Source organism: Littorina saxatilis, linkage group LG11 (assembly GCF_037325665.1).
Source record: "Littorina saxatilis isolate snail1 linkage group LG11, US_GU_Lsax_2.0, whole genome shotgun sequence".
NCBI lineage: Eukaryota > Metazoa > Mollusca > Gastropoda > Littorinimorpha > Littorinidae > Littorina > Littorina saxatilis.
Window position 1 is genome coordinate 11,822,529 of NC_090255.1, and position 22,000 is coordinate 11,844,528.

At 41.0% G+C, this 22,000-nt stretch overlaps 1 protein-coding gene across 2 annotated transcripts in view; it reads left to right on the plus strand.

The window, feature by feature from the left end:
* Window positions 1-22,000, plus strand: part of LOC138979757 (cadherin-99C-like) — a 40,624-nt gene that overhangs the window by 1,560 nt on the left and 17,064 nt on the right. For both annotated transcript variants that reach the window (XM_070352495.1, XM_070352496.1), the window contains 3 exons: window positions 3,641-3,842; window positions 5,305-5,502; window positions 6,061-6,204. In XM_070352495.1, coding sequence (XP_070208596.1) covers window positions 3,641-3,842; window positions 5,305-5,502; window positions 6,061-6,204 — 544 coding nt within the window. The remainder of the gene's footprint in view (window positions 1-3,640; window positions 3,843-5,304; window positions 5,503-6,060; window positions 6,205-22,000) is intronic.

Sequence of the window (22,000 nt, forward strand, 5' to 3'; positions counted from 1 at the left end):
ACAAGTGGCTGGCCGCTCCTGTCGAGTAAGAGGGGCACCTTAGGGCAAAAATCAGTGACCGTTGACCGCGTCAGACAGGTTAACGGCCATTGAGAGTCAATTATAGAAGGAAAACTCATTAGTCATGGGAAAGCTGGCCGCTCCGGGCAGGTTCACGCCCACGAAAGGGCCGGAAATGGAAGGGACTACTGTATTTTCATTTTTTTTATTTTTTTTGCATCTGTTTGTAAATCGGTTTGTAATCGGTATGCCATCGATTTGTTCAATGAATTGTTTTTCTCTTTTGATGGTGGGAGTATAAATCAGTCAAAATGGATTCAATCAATCAATCAATCAATGAGTCTTATATCGCGCATATTCCGTGGGTACAGTTCTAGGCGCTCTGCAGTGATGCCGTGTGAGATGAAATTTTATACGGCCAGTAGATTGCAGCCATTTCGGCGCATATTTACCCTTCACGGCCTATTATTCCAAGTCACACGGGTATAGGTAGACAATTATTAACTGTGCCTAAGCAATTTTGCCAGGAAAGACCCTTTTGTCAATCGTGGGATCTTTAACGTGCACACCCAATGTAGTGTACACGGGGGGAGGTTCGGACACCGAAGAGAGTCTGCACACAAAGTTGACTCTGTGAAATAAATTTCCGCCGAACCTGGGATCGAACTCACGCTGACAGCGGCCAACTGAATACAAATCCAGCGCGCTACCAACTGAGCTATATCCCCGCTGTCACAAGCGGCTTTAATATTAGCATACTTTTATGCTGTGGTGTTAAAGGTATTGTTTTGGAGCGCCTGTGTTCCTCTATTTCGCCTGTCATAGGTAGACGCTGGTTAACTGCAGGTGTCTCGTGGAGCTCGTGCTCAGGTATTTCACGTGTTTTTTACTTGTATTTTGTAAGGTGAACTCAGAGCTAAATTCGAGCTCGTAGATACTCCTTTTTATATTTAGTCAAGTTTTGACTAAATATTTTAACATCGAGGGGGAATCGAAACGAGGGTCGTGGTGTATGTGCGTGTGTCTGTGTGTGTGTCTGTGTGTGTGTGTAGAGCGATTCAGACTAAACTACTGGACCGATCTTTATGAAATTTGACATGAGAGTTCCTGGGTATGAAATCCCCGAACGTTTTTTTCATTTTTTTGATAAATGTCTTTGATGACGTCATATCCGGCTTTTCGTGAAAGTTGAGGCGGCACTGTCACGCCCTCATTTTTCAACCAAATTGGTTGAAATTTTGGTCAAGTACTCTTCGACGAAGCCCGGGGTTCGGTATTGCATTTCAGCTTGGTGGCTTAAAAATTAATTAATGACTTTGGTCATTAAAAATCTGAAAATTGTAAAAAAAAATAAAAATTTATAAAACGATCCAAATTTACGTTTATCTTATTCTCCATCATTTGCTGATTCCAAAAACATATAAATATGTTATATTCGGATTAAAAACAAGCTCTGAAAATTAAATATATAAAAATTATTATCAAATTTTTTTTTTCGAAATCAATTTAAAAACACTTTCATCTTATTCCTTGTCGGTTCCTGATTCCAAAAATATATAGATATGATATGTTTGGATTAAAAACACGCTCAGAAAGTTAAAACGAACAGAGGTACAGAAAAGCGTGCTATGCAGCATAGCGTAACCACTACCCCTCTCTTCTTGTCAATTTCACTGCCAATGCTGTGAGCGGTGGACCACGAGTATACGGTCTTGCTGCGTTGCATTGCGTTCAGTTTCATTCTGTGAGTTCGACAGCTACTTGACTAAATATTGTATTTTCGCCTTACGCGACTTGTTATTCATTCGTTCTTTGCCTTTAGCCGAGGGAAGATAGCTTGCGTTCCAAGCGAATCCGTTCTTCGTTGAACGTAGGGTCTGTTTGCGTAGAGCAGATGCCGGAAACCTGTTATCAACGGCAGGGGATATGAATGGCTACTTCAATACAACCAGGATGTGGTATGTAATCATTAAATATTATGTTGTGTGTGTTACAGTTAAATTATTCTCAGGTTTAGATTTGTTTATTGACTTATGAAAACCGGTCAATCCAAGATGGCGGAATGTATAGTGTGCACGTGCGTGTTTGTAACTTTGTACTTGAACGGTATGAATTTGTGAGTTTGTTTTGGGGAATGGTTTGGTATGTTATTGAATGACTATGTTTTGGTTGGAAGGAGAGTGATTGACAGTTTTGTTTATAGAATGAATTTGGTATTATTCGTTGGACTTCATACTTAGCAGAATTAAATGTATAAGTCCGTTGGTATGTGTGTTCGAGATGCATGAGAGTGAGAGTAGAGAGTAATGTCCATTTAATCCTGCACTTGGTTGTTAAGTTATAAGGACGGGTGGGCGATGTTACTGTTACTGTGAACTAAGTCTTGCGTTCACCATTCCAGGTTGTTGTATTTCACCATGCGGAGGCTTCTCTGAAATGGCCTACTACTGAGGAGATGTCTGCCGCTCCACTTTCGACGACGGCACTGCTCGCCTGGCAAGGACTCGACGTCACCGATGACTCCTGTCGCTTCGCACCACGGCCTCGTTGACTCCGGTTCATGAACGATTTCGGATACGCAAGCACGGTAACATTAGCCTTAGCCCGTCCTAACAGCTAAACGTGCAGGAGCTATAACGTCATTGTGAACTGAGCGAAAGTGAGAGGTATGAAAGTTTCTAAATAATTATTCTTTGTTGTTATGGGCTTTAATGCTGGTTGATCTTTGTTGTCGTTGTGGATATTGCCGAAAGAAATATTTGTATAGTTAGATAGAGAGTTGTGTGTGTATTTATGTTATGTATAATTGATTGTTTGTAAGAAACGTCCTTAATCTACTGTTCGTGTCAACTTGTGTTTTGTAGTCGGAAGAGCAAGATTGTTTTGAGTCGTGGATGACAGACTGCGTGCGTGTTTTGTGCATGTGTGCGTGACACCCGCCCCATTGTAACATGATGAACCTTTAAGAAAAGTTGACAGGTATCATGTACGCGACTGGAGTGAGTCCGTATTTGACACTACCCGTATTGGTCAATGTTACACGAATGTGGCCAAAAAACAGCTGGACGCGAGACACGGAAGCGGATCGAGCTAAAGAGGCAGGGCAACAGCTGGACATAGGCGGAAAGAACTTCCCAGAGCAGAGAGCGATGGAGAAACGTTACCAACAGACCTTGTTCGGAAATAACTCTGTCGGGTTCGTTTGGGTTGTAAAAGATTCAATACATACCCTTGCTTTTAGTGGGAAAAATAAATCCACACGTGCTCCTTGTCCACGTGTTTCCGACACACCCCTCGCTTGTGATTGGTTCGTTAATTGTTTGTCTTAATAAAAAGCTAGGTAGTTCACTCTTCCACATGTCATACAAACCCGACAGAGTTGTTTTCAGAATGTGTCTATTGCCCATATGCTCCGTTCGGGCCAAAGGGCCAAAGTGAGTAAGTGACGCGACTGTGGGGAATCAACATTGAACAGTGTTGTTTAAAAATTATCATAAGACTGGGTATAATTATAAGGTACACACCTCCGAGTCATAGACAACTTGAATATTTTCCCCGATGGCCCATTTTTAGATATAGCCGAGCATCTGTGTTTATGGATTACTATTGTTATTGAGTACTTTTTGTTTTTGCCTTTTAGAGTATACGTGTCGAGCTTCAAACACCGACGAAAACTGGTACTTCAACAACACTCCACGAGAATACTTACGGACAGACCACTCTTGCCATCGTTCGATGCGTCGATGACTCCAACATTACTGTCACCGGTTGTCGCTGCAACTTGAACCGTACAGGACAAGTTGACGGAGTCTTTGATGTCTGGATATTTCCTTCACAAAATGGTACAGTGGCGGCACACTTAATTGTTATCGGGAAATCTGTCCGGCTCACAATCTCACAACTTGCCAGGCTTTACATGGGCTAAGACCCTTCTTCCACTTGGTCACATACCAAAACTCCACACTCTGACTGCGCACTGTTATAAGTGTTTTTTATTAAATTAATTCATGCACAAATTCCAACTTATTGTTGAATATGGGCTATGTAATTGTACGTGTTATTGTTTTCCTGTTGTTTTTAAATTTTTTAATTTTTTAAGATGCATATGGCATAGTCTTGTATGTCTGATGTTATTTGATGTTGATGTCTGATGTTGTTGTCGTGTTATATATGTACCAAAAAGAAATAAAACCATGTTGAAAAAAAATCCAACTTATCACAGAAAGGGTCCAGGTTGTTATGTTGTGGTATGTGACCAAGTGGAGGGATGTTCTTATCCCATTAAACAATCCTGGTCAGATCTGAGATATTGAACCGAACTGTTCACACGGTAAGGAGTGTGGCTTTATTAGCTAAATTCTTTATTTTGTTTTGCTATTAACCGTAAGGGAGATTTATTATTTGTATCTGGAGAAAAACTATATCAAGCGATTCCTGTCTGCACGTTATTGAACGGCCGAAATAGACAAAATCCAAAAATAATTCTGTCGGGTTTGTATGGTTTGTGAAAGAGTGAATACCCTTGATTTTTACTCGGACAAACATTGGAGGGACCAATCAATAGCGAGAGGTGTGTCGGAAACACGTGTGACTTTATTAGTCAGAGAAAAAAGCAAGGGTATTCACTCTTTCACAACTCATACAAACCCGACGGAGTTATTTCCGAAAATCGTCTGTTGATATGAGTATAGTTGGCCTTTGTTGTACCAAGTGACTCTGTTGATATAAGTATAGTTGGTCTTTGTTGTACCAAGTGACTCTGTTGATATAAGTATAGTTGGTCTTTGTTGTACCAAGTGACTCTATTGATATGAGTATAGTTTGCACTTGTTGTACCAAGTGACTCTGTTGTAATATTATGTCACCCTACGTTTACCGAAGAACATTTGTTTAAACCAAATGGTGCATGCTGTACTGTAAGCGAAGCTAAAATGTGGAGAGAGTGTGTGTGCGGAAAATAATATCCATGCAGTCATTGACACACTGATGCACTTGTAAACACACGCTTATATGTATAATTAACACAGACAAAGTAGAGGTTGACAGACTGGTATACTTACAGACAGACTGAAAGGCGGACAAACAGACGACTGAAGGCAGATAACCCAACAGACAGACAAACGAGCTGCTCGCACTGTATGCAAACTAATTATATTGAGGAAAATATGGCATTGAAGCACGTTGGAGCAATTCAACACACTTTCATTAGTTCGTGCCTATGTGTATTAAAGACACTTATCTAAGACAGCCAAACTTGGCAATCAAACTTTTAAACTGGTTTTTGTTCGATGTGTGTGAACACAGGAACAGATCATGGTTACAAAGCCTACTTCTTGGGAACCGCCAAGGCCACTTCTTCGCTGAAGTACGACAAGGTGAAAAGTTACACGCTGCAGATTTTTTGCGTAACGTCGAGTGGTGGGAATGGAGAGACAGCCTCGGCCAACCTAGAAGTGGATATATTGCCTAACCAACAACCACTTATTCCTGAATATCCAACAGGTAAGTATCGCTGTTTTTAGACCTTGGTTTAGCCTGTGTACACTTTCTGGTGATTTGTTTGTTTGTCTGATTCTGTCCGTGTCCATGCCTGGGTTTTTTTCTGACCTATTCTGATTGTTGTTGTTGTTGTTGTTGTTGTTGTTGTTGTTGTTGTTGTTGTTGTTGTTGTTGTTGTGTTTGTGTTTGTAAGTGCGTGTATGTGTGTTTGCGTGTGTGCGTGCGTGTGTGCGTGTGCATGTGTGTGCGTGCGTGCGTTTGTGCGTTCGTGTGTGTGTTTGTGTGCGTGTGTGTGTGTGTTTGTGTGCGTACGTGTGTGTACGTGTGTGTGTGTGTGTGTGTGTGTGTGTGTGTGTGTGTGTGTGTGTGTGTGTGTGTGTGTGTGTGTGTGTGTGTGTAGAATTGAACACAACAAAACTACTGCATACAAAACATAATTTTTTTCACAGATATGCTCACAATATCGTGTTCTGTCTTGCGCCATTCAAACAGTACAGCTGGGACATCTACGCAAATTCAGTCTTGTGAAATGGTTAAGACTGTGTTGTTCTGTTTCTGTAGTGACCACAACGCCTATTAATGCCAGTTCAAATACGCTAGTCGGCAGGATTGTCTACCAGGTGAACGCAACAGACCCTGAGAATGACGCATTGAGATACAGTATGACGCAAATTCCTGATGACAACTTTTTAACCATCGGTGCAAGTACGTTAAATAATTTTATATATCTGATTATATGTTCAGAATGGTGGGATATGGGAATGTGTGGTGATTTATTCATTAACTCTTACCTTTCTTTAGACTTGACGTTAATTGTAGTGGTGTTTACCCCTACTGCCCTGTATGCTACTGTAGGGGAAGCCGCAGCAGAAGTAGTATGTAATAGTACCTGCTATTCCGACTTGGTCGTATGACAGACGTTTTCTTCCACACGAGATTACTTTGATGTCCAACAAAGCCGTTAGGCTGAGTTAGGCATCAACTTATCGAGTGCGGAAGAAAACTCTGTCAAACGACCAAGTCGGAATAGCATTTGTGTCTCACAGCTTTAACAGAGGAGAGTACAAACACGTTTTATTCCCCCCTCTGCTTCTTTACCTCTGTAAACTTGTAGGGGTAGTTATTTTTCGATAATGACCCAGCAACCAAACAAATAACGACCCAGCAACAGCCTGAATCCTCGATAGTGCAATGGGTTGAGAAGTTGTTCTGTTTCGGTACTACTTTTTGCGACTGAAAAGTTCCGAACGCTCTAACGTACGAAGTATACATCTCTGGAGCAAACAATACAAACATACCGCATTTAAATTAACAACTACAAGCCTGAACACATGAATCTTCATATACAATCCATGAGTTCGGTTGTTTTCTGAATCTAGATTTGCCGTGCTCAAACGTTCATCACAAGCAATTTCCCGCAAGGCAAGTAACTCATACTTTGTCTGGCGACAAGAGTAGTTCCCCTTCTTTTCACTCAGTTTCTTCGACAACAGACTGCAATCCGACGGTCAGTTTTCAACAATATTTCATTTAATAAACAGATCACACGCAACCAAATGCACACATCTCATCAATTTAAACAACATAAAGCGGTTTCATACACTATTTTCCCCAGAAAACTGAACTTCATACAGTTTTTAACGTTGGAACACGGGTGCAAAAGTTCGTCTGCTAGTCCCATTTGACGAAAGAACATTATCCTAAGCGATACCAAAACATATACAGAACACACAATATCTGCCTTTGCCGCCACAGCAGAATAACAGCATGATTATCTGTGTACTTGATTTTAGTCCAAAATAGGAAAACTGACAAGATGTGTTAACAGAATGGAATGATTTGCACGGAACTATACAACCGCGCATTAATCGATCGCCTGCGCAGGTTGACTGGTTGAGTGAATAGGATTCGATCAAACTTTCGCAAAAAACCTCCTCTTTTCTTTGAATAACTGAAGAAAGGAGGAATAAAGAGGTTACACACCTCGTCTCAGTGATTATAAAAAATAATGGTCTCAGTTCGCGGTCATGAAAAAGCTCGCTAAAGCTCGCATTTTTCATGATCCGCTAACTTCGACCATTATTTTTAATAATCACTGAGACTCGGCGTGTAACCTCTACTTACGTACTCAAGCTTTGACAAGACTAGCCACTTCAGAATGCGCGAATAGTTTGTTCTTTACGCTCTCTTTGTCTTCTCTATACACAACTCTGTCCTTCATAATTTAGACTGACAGGCCCCATGAGCGAGCCACTTTCCAATGGCAGCTAAACTCGCCTATGGTAACAGTACTGTCGTCGTGGATGGCGATTGCAGTATTCTCAGTGTTGAAGAATTCTTAAAGAAAAGAAATGAGTTAAAGCGGGAGAAATGACAGCCATGTGTGCATTTTAGGGCTTTTGGAGGGACGATTGCGACCTTGGCTCCGTTCTTGCCATGCTCCAAAGCGTGTAACATACAATCTTGCACACGTTTGCTTTAGTAGTCTGACTATTAGGGTTTAACGTCCTCTCAGACCAACTGGTCTATATTGGGACAGGTATTGGTAATACGCTGAAGATATGGTGTGATACTTTGATTCGAACAAGCCCGCTGTGGCTGTCTTCTTCGACACACCAGCATTGGGTTTGTCTCGTCAAAGTATCGAAATACGATCATGATAATCAGAGACGAGAGATGATGCATGCGTGTCTTCGTGTTTTCCAAGCCCTGAGACTTTCGCTGTGAACGTGGGATCTTTTTCGTGCGCATGTGTGCACACGGGGGTGTTCGGACACCGAAGAGAGTCTGCACAAAGTTGACTCCGAGAAATAAATCTCTCGCCGAACGTGGGGATTGAACCTACGCTGATAGCGACCACCTGGCTACAAAGCCAGCGCGCTACCAACTGAGCTACGTCCCCGCCCCGCGTTAGCAGTGGCAACGAAAGAAAGCGTGAGACATAAGTTCTTAATGTGGATATTTCACAAATATGTGTGAATGGTGGACACTTTCGTTTAGCGGCAGCAGCAACAGTAGAAGTGATAGTAGTAGTAGTACTGGTAGTAGTATTTGCTGTTGTTGTTGTTGTTTTAGTAGTAGTAGTAGTAGTAGAAGTAGTGGAAGTAGTCGTCGTCGTCGTTGTGTTTGTTTCTGTTGATGTTGGTGTTGTTGTTGTGGTCGTAGCAGAAGTAGTAACAGAAGTGACGAATGCAGAAACCTTTAATATTAGTTTGATCAGTGGTAACGTTTGTTTTGCAGAAGTAATACTAGCAGTGGTGGTGGTGGTGGTGGTGATGGAAGTAGTAGTAGTAGTAGTAGTAGTAGTAGTAGTAGTAATAATAATAGTTGCAGTAATAGTAGTTGCAGTAGTAGTAGCTAGTTGTAGTAGCAGCAGTAGTAGCACCGACAGCAGCAGCAGCAGTAGCAGCATGAGTGGCAGCAGTAGTGGCAGCAGTACCAAACGCAGTTTTAGTGGCATCAGGAGCAGTAGCAGCTAGTGTACTATATGTGTAAGTAACAGCAATAGTTGCAGCGCCAAATACGAACTTTTCAAGGATTGGTGTAAATGATTGACTGCCACACAATCTATGAGGTACGTTTTAGCGATGATAAGAAAATCAATACTCTGAAAAGGGGAACATCAGTAGTAGTATTCGCGCACGGACCGGCCCCCATTTTTTTGCGCAATGCGCAATGCGCAAGGGTATGGCCCAGCATAAAGTTATAGGTTAAGGTGCCTGTGTTTAAGTAGTGATAAAGAGATATTGCGGATAAACGGTTTATTGAGTTTTATATTTTGTCATGTGATTTCATGTGCCTGTACCTGTTGCTCGGTACTAATGACCACTCCAGCTGGGGTAATGACAGGATTACTGCCCCCCCCCGGCCTTTTTTTATTGGTGCTTAACGCGGCTGGGTTACTGAGCCGCCTCCTTTCTATTGACAGTAATTGACCCTCCCTCTGTGTTTGATTGCCGGCAGGGGGGTTCACGCACAAGGTTTTGATAGGGTATGTCATAGCCACATAGGTGTTATTTTGTTTTTGTTATTTTGTTGTTGATAGACTATGTAAGAGGTAGGGTTATATGTGTGGTGGGAATAAAATGTAAGTGCAAACACACACACACACACACACACACACACACACACACACACACACACACACTCACACACCTCCGATCACACACACACACACACACACACACACACACACACACACACACACACACACACACACACACACACACCCACACACACACACACACACACACATATATGCGCACGTTTACACAAGTACTTCCAAACAAGAAGGCACTAAAAAGTCAGACGTAAAGAGTAACAAAACACATAAAACTGCTCACGGTAGCCTTCAAGAATTATACAGACACATAGTTATTAACTTTTCAATATGATCATTTTATTATAAAAAGTGACAACAGTCTTTTGAGTATTAAAAACCAAAAAAATTAACATTTTGCATACACATACATTAAAACAAAAAGCCAAAACATGATTGTCAATGATAATTTTTTTTTTGTATTCAACACCGTCTTGTTGTTTTACACTTGTCTACTTTAGATGTTTTTTTTAAAAAGCCAGGTCCTAGTTTGGTTGTTTGTCTTAAGGACTCCCATAACTTGATGTGGGGTGACTTTTGTATTTTACAATGTTGGGTTATAGTTACCGAGGTCGTTGAAGGTAGACATACCAACCGGTTCCTGGTAGCAGTTTTCAAACAGATGGAAGCCATTTCTGTATACACAATAACGCGAACAGGCTCTACCAGGGGTACACTAAACTTTAGTTCCAGACGCAAACCCCCCACAGCGCACCAACTCAAGCTGATCTCCATCCAACATTGACGGTGACAAGTCGAATACATACAGCGTATAACCTCCGGGATAGTCTTCATAGGCAATTCCGTTACCAGCGTCACTAACACCCACCCCTGTTCCTGTGGTCAAACTAAAGAAACTCCCCACATACTGTCTGTTTTCAAAATCGGGTGTTAGTGGTTTTGCAGAGACTTGTTTTCCAGTAACATAGAGACAGAGGAAATTCAAGTTGTGAGTTTTAAAGTTGAATGGATTTTTGGTGTAGCTATCGTTAAATGCAGCGCTTTCTCCGATCCCAGTCCTACTACAACGCGTGTTGGTAGCTGACTGAGAAACAAATTGTCTAAACAGCACTGAGGTTTCCACGCGGGATCCCGTAAGATTTTATAACTACTCTTTTTAGATGGTATTTGGCTGTGGACCTCTCCAGGGTTTTTACGTGAGCAAGCCTTACAGCTGGATTTAGTTTTGTTTTTCTGACAAACAAAGAGGCGTGTGTAACCACCGTTAGGTAAGCAGGGTTAATCCGTGGCTCATCACATTAAAATTTTGTCAATACGATACATTTCTTTCTCTCCTACGCTTTGTAGTTCTTCTTTGTAAAAAAAACTACCTTGTAGTTATTCTGCGTTAGCGTCTTTCAGCTTATCGGTCACTGGAGTTGTTTTCAACACACTGCTAACTGTAAATAATTCTTCTGTTCACGCAGGTAAATAACCTTTTTTAAAGAGTCGCCGTGTTTTACTTAGTCTCACACGATCATCAACCTGTAGCCTACCTTTGGGTGTTTTTCTTTGGGGGTTGTCCGTACAAAACTTACCAAACTGTTTCTTTGTTAGCGAGGCAAACTTTAATAGGTGTTGGTTTTATACTTCTGTGAAACGAATGGTTATACGCGTGTACCAGGTGTTGTAATTCTTCTACAAATCTTACACGATTAGTGTGTGTAAAAAAGCGCCACATTTTCTCTTTTAAGAGGAACCCTTGTTCTGATTTCCCCCTGATCTGTTCCATGACTGACTTGTCTTTCTTTCATACATCAGTCAATAACCACTCTGTTTTTCAACGACCACGCCTGATCAACTCAAACCAGGACTTTCTTTCTTTTTCGCGGTGAAATCAGTGACCATGACATTCTAGAACAAGTTAGACTCGAACGCCCAAACTCTCGGTATTCTGTTCACACCATCATGTCTTCCAGTTTCTATGTCACGCCTTTGTCTGACTTTCCTATCGGATGAGTCTGTGGTAGTCTACCTAACTACATCACAAACACACAGTTCTTGCACAAGTTACAAAAAGACGAGCATCATCATTTTCCTTATACTGACGGTCTGTGTCTCTTTCGCTGTCTTGCTTTGCACAAAGGACCCTTGCCTCATTCTTTGCAAAAACCCACAAAAACCTTGTTCAAACAGTGGACCGGACATTCCCACCAGTTTGTCAAATTAAACAGAGACACACCTACTACAATATAAATTAGAAAAATCTGATCAACAACAAAAAAAAAAAAAACAAAAAAAAAAAAAAATGTTTTACAAAAATACAAGCTCACTACAAGGGGCGCGATAACCAAAAACACACCACAAGCAAGAGAATCTCTTGGTATCAGTAGTTGTCTCTTCTAATACGTTAGTAGCAACAGTTGTATCTTCAGCAGACAAGGCGTCCTCAGCCATAACTACTCTGAATACTGTCTAAGACTATCAGCTGAGATCCATGTGTCAAATGACGTTGGGTTTTGTGAAAAAGAAACAATTAACAATTAAGTGGCTCTACCCCATTTCCCCCCCATTCCCTGTCGCGATATAACCTTGAACGTTTGAAAACGACGTTAAACACCAAATAAAGAAAGAAAGAAAATGACGTTGGGTACCCAAACCAATGTACTAAATACTCTTTTTTTCCTCCCTTACCAAGTCGTTCTTTTAGTACTTTGTCAATACGATACATTTCTTTCTCTCCTACTTTTTGTAGTTCTTCTTTGTAAAAAAAAACAAACTATGTGAGCAACCTCTAACCTAACATTCTGTATGACTGCCTGTGGTACAATTCGTGTTCGGTGTAAATGTACCTTCGTCGCGATATAACCTTCGTGGTTGAAAACGACGTTAAACACCATTTGTTGTTGTAAATGTACCTGCGGTGTTTATAACACCTACATAAAACCAACAGGTAGCTATCTGAGTCTAGTTGTTAAAGCTTTTTTATATTTTTGTACATCAGCTCTCATCTCTCCCGCCTCACCAGTCGAGCTAACTCCTCCACCCACCCCACATCATTTGTCTAGCACTAATCTAAGCATTAAACCCTAATCAACCCTCGGGGTAGGCAAACCACCTCCTATTAAACTTCTCTAACTGCTGGCCACCTCTGGTGGTTTTATCGGCGAGGGGGCTCCGCAAAGAGTAGGGGTACCATTTTTATCGCCTTATCCTGACACCTCTGATAGTTATTAGCGCCATAAAAGAGAGAGGGCTCCACCAACCGCAGAGAAACCCATTTAATTGCACTAGACAGCAGTGTACGGCATCTAGATAAAACAGCGAACCTTCGTAACTAACCCACTGACTAGTGTTGGTGTTGTTGTTGTTATAATGACTGTTTTATTTTTTTATTTTTTTTTCTTCGTTGTTGATAGGCTATGTAAGAGGTAGGGTTATATGTGTGGTGAAAAAAAAATGTAAGTGCAAACACACACACACACACACACACACACACACACACACACACACACACACACACACACACACACACACACACACACACACACACACACACACACACACAGAAGCTCTTGGTATCAGTTGTTGGCTCTTCTAAGACGTTAGTATCAACAGTCGTATCTTCAGCAGACAAGACAGCCTCACACATAACTACTCTGAATACTGTCTAAGGCTACCAGCTGAGAGCCATGTGTCAAATGACGTTGGATACCCAAAGCAAGGCACTAAAGACTCTTTTTTTTTTCTCCCTTACCAAGTCGTTCTTTTAGTACTTTGTCAATACGATACATTTTTTTTTTCTCTCCTACTTTTTGTAGTTCTTCTTTGTAAAAACTACCTTGTAGTTCTTCTGCGTGAGCGTCTTTCAGCTTATAGGTCACTGGAATTGTTTTCAACACACTGCTAACTGTAAATAATTCTTCTGTTCACGCAGGTAAATAACCTTTTTTAAAGAGTCACCGTGTTTTACTTAGTCTCACACGATCACCAACCTGTAGCCTACCTTTGGGTGTTTTCATTGGGGGGTTGTTCGTACAAAACTTACGTTTGTTCTGTTTCTTTGTTAGCGAGGCAAACTTTAACAGGTGCTGTTTTATACTTCTGTGAAACGAATGTGTACGCGTTATACGCGTGTACCAGGTGTTGTAATTCTTCTGCATATCTTACACGATTAGTGTGTGTAAAAAAGCGCCACATTTTCTCTTTTAAGGTGCGCTCCAATAACTTGACGTGGGGCGACTTTCGTATTTTAACAATGTTGGGTTATAGTAACCGAGGTCGTTGAAGGTAGACATACCAGCCGGTTCCTGGTAGCAGTTTTCAAACAGATTGCTGCTCTCCGAGTATTTGACAGGTGTGTGAGGTAGTTCGTCTGCTGGTGTTTCTTCTTTTTGTTCTGGGCTCTTCTGACACGTCTGGTGGTTTTTTTTTAACTTCTCTAGCTACAACTTCTGTTTGTGTTTTAAGTCGCTTCAACAGCCTTTCTCGGACTTTTGATCAGGCGAGTAAATTCTTTACTGGCCAAGACCACCCCTCTTTGACTTGGTCGCACGCGTCTGTTTTTTCTGTTTCCTTGGTTGGTGTAATGTCTGATGTGGATTTTCACAAGTTTTCACCACGTTCTGACACTCGCGAAAATGGTTCGTCCCAAAGGAAACATATCAGGTTCGGGTAGCGGTGAGCTAAACAGAGACTCTTCCTCGTCAAACATCTCTTTTGTCGTTCTCAACAACAACAACAACAAAAGTGTTAAACAACTTTTACCTCTAGGAGACTGTCTTTGTAGACTGTAGTGTAGAGTAGGTGGTGTTGTCTTGTGGTTCGCTCAGGGGATTTAGTAAAAAACAATTAGACAACACCATCTTTATACATAACCTCCTTACACTATGACATCAGTTACTATTTTTTACAACAACAGCTTTAGACTTGTTGTGTTAACGCATCTTTGAAAAAAGTGCTATGAGCTTACGGTCATTTACACCAGGGTTTTGGGGGTTAAAAATAGAAATGATGTCACGGAGTCTTGTATCTTGACTCTTTTTGATGATGAAATACATTGCAAACAAACCACAAGTAGAACTTAACATCCCCTGTAATACCTGTTCGTTGGTTTTAGAACACAAACCAATGACGCATAAAAAAAAACAAATAAAAAAACACTTTCAATGTCTTTGTGATTCGGTTTAAAACCAAAACTATCAAAATATTCAATATTCACCTGACCATCATAATACACACCAACCCAATGAGACCCAGCCTTATGTGCTGGGTCTGTGTTTATGACGTAAGACGAGGGGTGAAGTAAATTTATCTCAGAAGGAAGTTGGTCTCTGGTGTAAACACCCATAAACGGCCGTCTTGCCAAGGGGTGTCTTAACAGTAGGCGAGAGATCTCTAGACCATTCATGATGTAAAATCAGTGATAACCTGCCTACTCCGATCAATTTCTAGCAACGAGTCCATTTCTGCATACACAATAACGTGAACAGGCTCTGTCAGGGGTGCACTAAACTTTAGTTCCAGACGCAAACTCCCACAGCGCATCAGCTCAATCTGATCTCCACCCAACATTGACGGTGACAGGTCAAATACATACAGCGTATAGCCTCCGGGGTAGTCTTCATAGACAATTATGTTACCGACGTCACCAACACCCACCCCTGTTCCTGTGGTCAAACTAAAGAAGCTTCCCACATACTGTCTGTTTTCAAAGTCTGGTGTTAGTGGTTTTGCAGGGACTTGTTTTCCATCAACATAGAGGCAGAGAAAATTCAAGTTGTGGGTTTTAAAAGTTGAATGGCTTTTTGGTGTAGCTACCGTTAAACGCAGCGCTTTCTCCCAGTCCTACTACAACGCGTGTTGGTAGCTACCTGAGAAACAAGTTGTCTAAAACAGCACTAAGGTTTCCACGCGGGATCCCGTAAGATTTCATAACTACTCTTTTTAGAGGGTATTTGGCTGTGGAGCTCTCTAGGGTTTTTGTGTGAGCAAGACTTACAGCTGGATTTAGTTTTGATTTTCTGACAAACAAAGAGGTGTGTGTAATCACCGTTAGGTAAGCAGGGTTTAGTCCGTGGGTCATCACATTAAAACTTTGTCAATACAATACATTTCTTTCTCTCCTACTTTTTGTAGTTCTTCTTTGTAAAAAAAAAACTACCTTGTAGTTCTTCTGCGTGAGCGTCTTTCAGCTTATCGGTCACTGGAGTTGTTTTCAACTCACTGCTAACTGTAAATAATTCTTCTGACCACGCAGGTAAATAACCTTTTTTAAAGAGTCACCGTGTTTTACTTAGTCTCACACGATCACCAACCTGTAGCCTACCTTTGGGTGTTTTCTTTTGGGGTTGTCCGTACAAAACTTACCAAACTGTTTCTTTATTAGCGAGGCAAACTTTAACAGGTGCTGTTTTATACTTCTGTGAAACGAATGGTTATACGCGTGTACCAGGTGTTGTAATTCTTCTACATATCTTACACGATTAGTGTGTGTAAAAAAGCGACACATTTTCTCTTTTTAAGGGGCGCTCCCATAACTTGACGTGGGGCGACTTTCGTATTTAACAATGTTGGGTTATAGTAACCGAGGTCGTTGAAGGTAGACACACCAGCCGGTTCCTGGTAGCAGTTTTCAAACAGATTGCTGCTCTCCGAGTATTTGACAGGTGTGTGAGGTAGTTCGTCTGCTGGTGTTTCTTCTTTTTGTTCTGGACTCTTCTGACACGTCTGGTGTTTTTTTTTTAACTTCTATAGCTACAACTTCTGTTTGTGTTTTAAGTCGCTTCAACAGTCTTTCTCGGACTTTGATCAGGCGAGTAAATTCTTTACTGGCCAAGACCACCCCTCTTTGACTTGGTCGCACGCGTCTGTTCTTTCTGTTTCCTTGGTGAAAACCAAGGAAACATATCAGGTTCGGGTAGCGGTGAGCTAAACAGAGGCTCTTTCTCGTCAAACATCTCTTTTGTCGTTCTCAGCAACAACAACAACAAAAGTGTTAAACAACTTTTACCACTAGGAGACTGTCTTTGTAGACTGTAGTGTAGAGTAGGCGGTGTTGTCTTGTGGCTCGATCAGGGAATTTAGTAAAAAAAAATTAGCCAACAACATCTTTATATATAACCTCCTTACACTATGACATCAGTTACTATTTTTTACAACAACAGCTTTAGACTTGTTGCGTTAACACATCTCTAAAAAAGTGCTATGAACTTACGGTCATTTACAACAGGGTTTTGGGGGTTAAAAAATAGAAATTATGTCACGGAGCCTTGTACCTTGACTCTTTTTGATGATGAAATACATTGCAAACAAACCACAAGTAGAACTTAACATCCCCTGTAATACCTGTTCGTTGGTTTTAGAACACAAACCAATGACGCATAAAAAACAAACACCTTCAATGTCTTTGTGATTCGGTTTAAAACCAAAACTATCAAAATATTCAATATTCCCCTGACCATCATAATACACACCAACCCAATGAGACCCAACCTTATGTGCTGGGTCTGTGTTTATGACGTAAGACGAGGGGTGAAGTAAATTTATCTCAGAAGGAAGTTGGTCTCTGGTGTAAACACCCATAAACAGCCGTCTTGCCACGGGGTGTCTTAACAGTAGGCGAGAGATCTCTAGTCCATTCATGATGTAAAATCAGTGATACCCTACCTACTCCGATCATTTTCTAGCAACGAGGCCATTTCTGCATACACAATAACGTGAACAGGCTCTACCAGGGGTGCACTAAACTTTTAGTTCCAGACGCAAACTCCCACAGTAGTATTCATAGACAAATCTGTTACCGACGTCACCAACACCCACTCCTGTTCCTGCGGTCAAACTAAAGAAACTTCCCACATACTGTCTGTTTTCAAAAGTCTGGTGTTAGTGGTTTTGCAGGGGCTTGTTTTCCAGCAACATAGAGGCAGAGAAAATTCAAGTTGTGGGTTTTAAAAGTTGAATGTTTTTTTTGTGTAGCTACCGTTAAACGCAGCGCTCTCTACTAGTCCTACTACAACGCGTGTTGGTGGCTGCCTGAGAAACAAATTGTATAAAACAGCACTATGGTTTCCACGCGGGATCCCGTAAGATTTCATAACTACTCATTTTAGAGGGTATTTGGCTGTGGACCTCTCCAGGGCTTTTGCGTGAACAAGACTTACAGCTGGATTTAGTTTTGTTTTTCTGACAAACAAAGAGGCGTGTGTAACCACCGTTAGGTAAGCAGGGTTAATCCGTGGCTCATCACATTAAAATTTTGTCAATACGATACATTTCTTTCTCTCCTACGCTTTGTAGTTCTTCTTTGTAAAAAAAACTACCTTGTAGTTATTCTGCGTTAGCGTCTTTCAGCTTATCGGTCACTGGAGTTGTTTTCAACACACTGCTAACTGTAAATAATTCTTCTGTTCACGCAGGTAAATAACCTTTTTTAAAGAGTCGCCGTGTTTTACTTAGTCTCACACGATCATCAACCTGTAGCCTACCTTTGGGTGTTTTTCTTTGGGGGTTGTCCGTACAAAACTTACCAAACTGTTTCTTTGTTAGCGAGGCAAACTTTAATAGGTGTTGGTTTTATACTTCTGTGAAACGAATGGTTATACACGTGTACCAGGTGTTGTAATTCTTCTACAAATCTTACACGATTAGTGTGTGTAAAAAAGCGCCACATTTTCTCTTTTAAGAGGAACCCTTGTTCTGATTTCCCCCTGATCTGTTCCATGACTGACTTGTCTTTCTTTCATGCATCAGTCAATAACCACTCTGTTTTTCAACGACCACACCTGATCAACTCAAACCAGGACTTTCTTTCTTTTCTCGGTGAAATCAGTGACCATGACATTCTAGAACAAGTTAGACTCGAACGCCCAAACTCTCGGTATTCTGTTCACACCATCATGTCTTCCAGTTTCTATGTCACGCCTTTGTCTGACTTTCCTATCGGATGAGTCTGCGGTAGTCTACCTAACTACATCACAAACACACAGTTCTTGCACAAGTTACAAAAAGACGAGCATCATCATTTTCCTTATACTGACGGTCTGTGTCTCTTTCGCTGTCTTGCTTTGCACAAAGGACCCTTGCCTCATTCTTTGCAAAAACCCACAAAAACCTTGTTCAAACAGTGGACCGGACATTCCCACCAGTTTGTCAAATTAAACAGAGACACACCTACTACAATATAAATTAGAAAAATCTGATCAACAAAACCAAAAAAAAACCAAAAAAAACAAAAAAAATGTTTTACAAAAATACAATCTTACTACGAGGGGCGCGATAACCAAAAACACACCACAAGCAAGAGAATCTCTTGGTATCAGTAGTTGTCTCTTCTAATACGTTAGTAGCAACAGTTGTATCTTCAGCAGACAAGGCGTCCTCAGCCATAACTACTCTGAATACTGTCTAAGACTATCAGCTGAGATCCATGTGTCAAATGACGTTGGGTTTTGTGAACAAGAAACAATTAACAATTAAGTGGCTCTATCCCATTTCCCCCCCATTCCCTGTCGCGATATAACCTTGAACGTTTGAAAACGACGTTAAACACCAAATAAAGAAAGAAAGAAAATGACGTTGGGTACCCAAACCAATGCACTAAATACTCTTTTTTTCCTCCCTTACCAAGTCGTTCTTTTAGTACTTTGTCAATACGATACATTTTTTTCTCTCCTACTTTTTGTAGTTCTTCTTTGTAAAAAAACAAACTACCTTGTAGTTCTTCTGCGTGAGCGTCTTTCAGCTTATAGGTCACTGGAGTTGTTTTCAACACATTGCTAACTGTAAATAATTCTTCTGTTCACGCAGGTAAATAATCTTTTTTAAAGAGTCGTCGTGTTTTACTTAGTCTCACACGATCACCAACCTGTAGCCTACCTTTGGGTGTTTTCATTGGGGGGTTGTTCGTACAAAACTTACGTTTGTTCTGTTTCTTTGTTAGCGAGACAAACTTTAACAGGTGCTGTTTTTATACTTCTGTGAAACGAATGGTTATACGCGTGTACCAGGTGTTGTAATTCTTCTATATATCTTACACGATTAGTGTGTGTAAAAAAAGCGCCACATTTTCTCTTTTAAGAGGAACCCTTGTTCTGATTTCCCTGATTGGTACGAGTCGCTTCTTGATCTGTTCCATGAGCAAAACAAAACGCTTCAAAAGCAATTTTTCTCACTCCTTTCTTCTCAAAAACAAAGAGTCGGGTGACTTGTCTTTCTTTCATGCCTCAGTCAATAACCACTCTGTCTTACAACGACCACGCCTGAGTTGTCAAAGCAGGACTTTCTTTCTTTTCTCGGTGAAATCAGTGACCAAATGAACAACCAACAAGTTCTAACATGTTTAGGTCTTGCGTCTCTGTGGTGCAATACTCGGGGGTAAGCACCCAGAAGAACTTTTTTTTTATACCCGCATCACACCTGTGTCTTACTACGCGATTCTATTTTTAGATGCTGACCAATCAACATGGTCTAACATGTAAGGTCTTGCGTCTCTGTGGTGCAATACTCAGGTGTAAACACCAGAAGAACTTTTTTTTTTATACCCCCTTTTTGACCGCATCACACTAGTGTCTAACTACGCGTTTCTATTTTTAGGTGCTGATCAATCAATATGTTCTAACATGTAAGGTCTTGCATCTCTGTGGTGCAATACTCAGGTGTGAACAGTCTCTAACCTAACATTAGGTATGACTGACTGTAGAACAGTTCGTGTTCGATGTAAATGTACCTTATAACACCCACATAAACCATTAGACAGCACAAACAACCAACAATAGGACATTCACAACATCATGTCTTCCAGTTTTTATGTCACGCCTTTGTCTGACTTTCCTATCGAACAGAGGGAAAAAAGAAGAGCCCTAAAAGACCTCCTTTCAAGTTTGTTGTTAAACGTAACAATCAATATATGTGTCTTTGTACAGACAAACTTCGGTTTCTCGACATCAACAATTTTCTTGCGCCAGGTTTTAGTTATTCCAAGTACCTCTAGGCGTTCGGTGTCGAAGAGCAAAAGGGTTTTTTCTGCTATGAATACGTCACTAGTCTAAGTACACTAGACGAAAGAGAACTCCCACCCCATGCAGCTTTTTTTAGTAAGCTCAAAAACTCAAATATTTCTGATACAGAGTACGCTTTTTGTCAGCGTGTGTGGACTGAAAACAAAATGACGACTTTGAAGGCTTTTTTTTGGTGTGGTACAACAACCTAGACACAGGGCCGTTTCTGGTTGCTTTGCAGCATCAGATTAGTATGTACGCTAGTCTGCGAGTTGATTTGCTGAAAGACGGTATTATTTCTGTCCCCCGGTGTGACACTGAAGTGTCTGTTTGACACGTTGTCTTCAGATACCTACTTTTCACTTTTTAACAAAAAACAAAAAGACGTTCAAGCACTTTTGCGAAAGAACATTGTCGAGGATCCGTCTATTGTCTTTCACAGATACCACGAAAAAGACAAAACACACATTCGTGGTAATCAGGACAAACCGGTACAGGCTGTTCAGGGATTTGATGCAAATGCGCTGTATTTAGCTGCACTCATGCAAGACATGCCCACAGAGCACCCTGTCATTCGTAGAAAAGAAAACGCTTTTAAAGCGGAAAAAAAACAAAAACAGATCCCTACGGTCAGCTAGCTCGGGAATGGTTGGAGTGGGTTATGGATTCAATCGGGTTGATATAGTGTGATATTTATGTACCTGATCATCTAAAAGAACATTTCAGTGAAATGCAGCCTATTTTCAAAAATGAGTCTGTCAGCTGAGAACAGATCGGAGATTTTATGAAAGACTACGCTGAAAAAACACAAGCTTTTATCCCAACCACGCCGTACACTTGTAGGGAGTTACCACGGTGAACAAATTCTGCTAGCTACACCCCTCTTGTTTTGGTACGTGCAACACGGGTTGATTGTTAAAACATCACGCTGATCGTAGAGTATCAACCCAAAACCTGTTTCCGTCAGTTTGGTGACAGCGTTTCAAACGCAAGACGAGCAGGAGACCAAGACTCATCAAAAACTATCTTAGCTGAAACTTTCAAACTGCTCGGTAACTCAGTCTACGGGAAAACCTTAACTAACGTGGCCAACCATCGTGATATTCATTACGTTTTGTCTGATAAGGCCTCAAAACTGATCAACAATGGTCGTTTTCAAAAACTAACAGAAGTAACAGATTCTGTCACTGAAGTAGAGATGGTTAAAAAAAATCAACTGGTCACTCCCCTCTCAGATTGGTTACTTTGTTTACCAGTACGCTAAACTACGCATGTTGGAGTTTCATTTTGATTTTCTAGATAAGTTTGTGTCCAGAGCCGACTACCAGCTTTTGGAAATGGATACAGATTCTCTATACATGGCGCTTAGCGCTTCAACGTTAGAAGAGGTGGTTCGTCCTGAACTGCGAGAGCAGTTTTACCAAGTGTATAACCAATGGTTCCCCGCACAAGCCTGTGACCACCA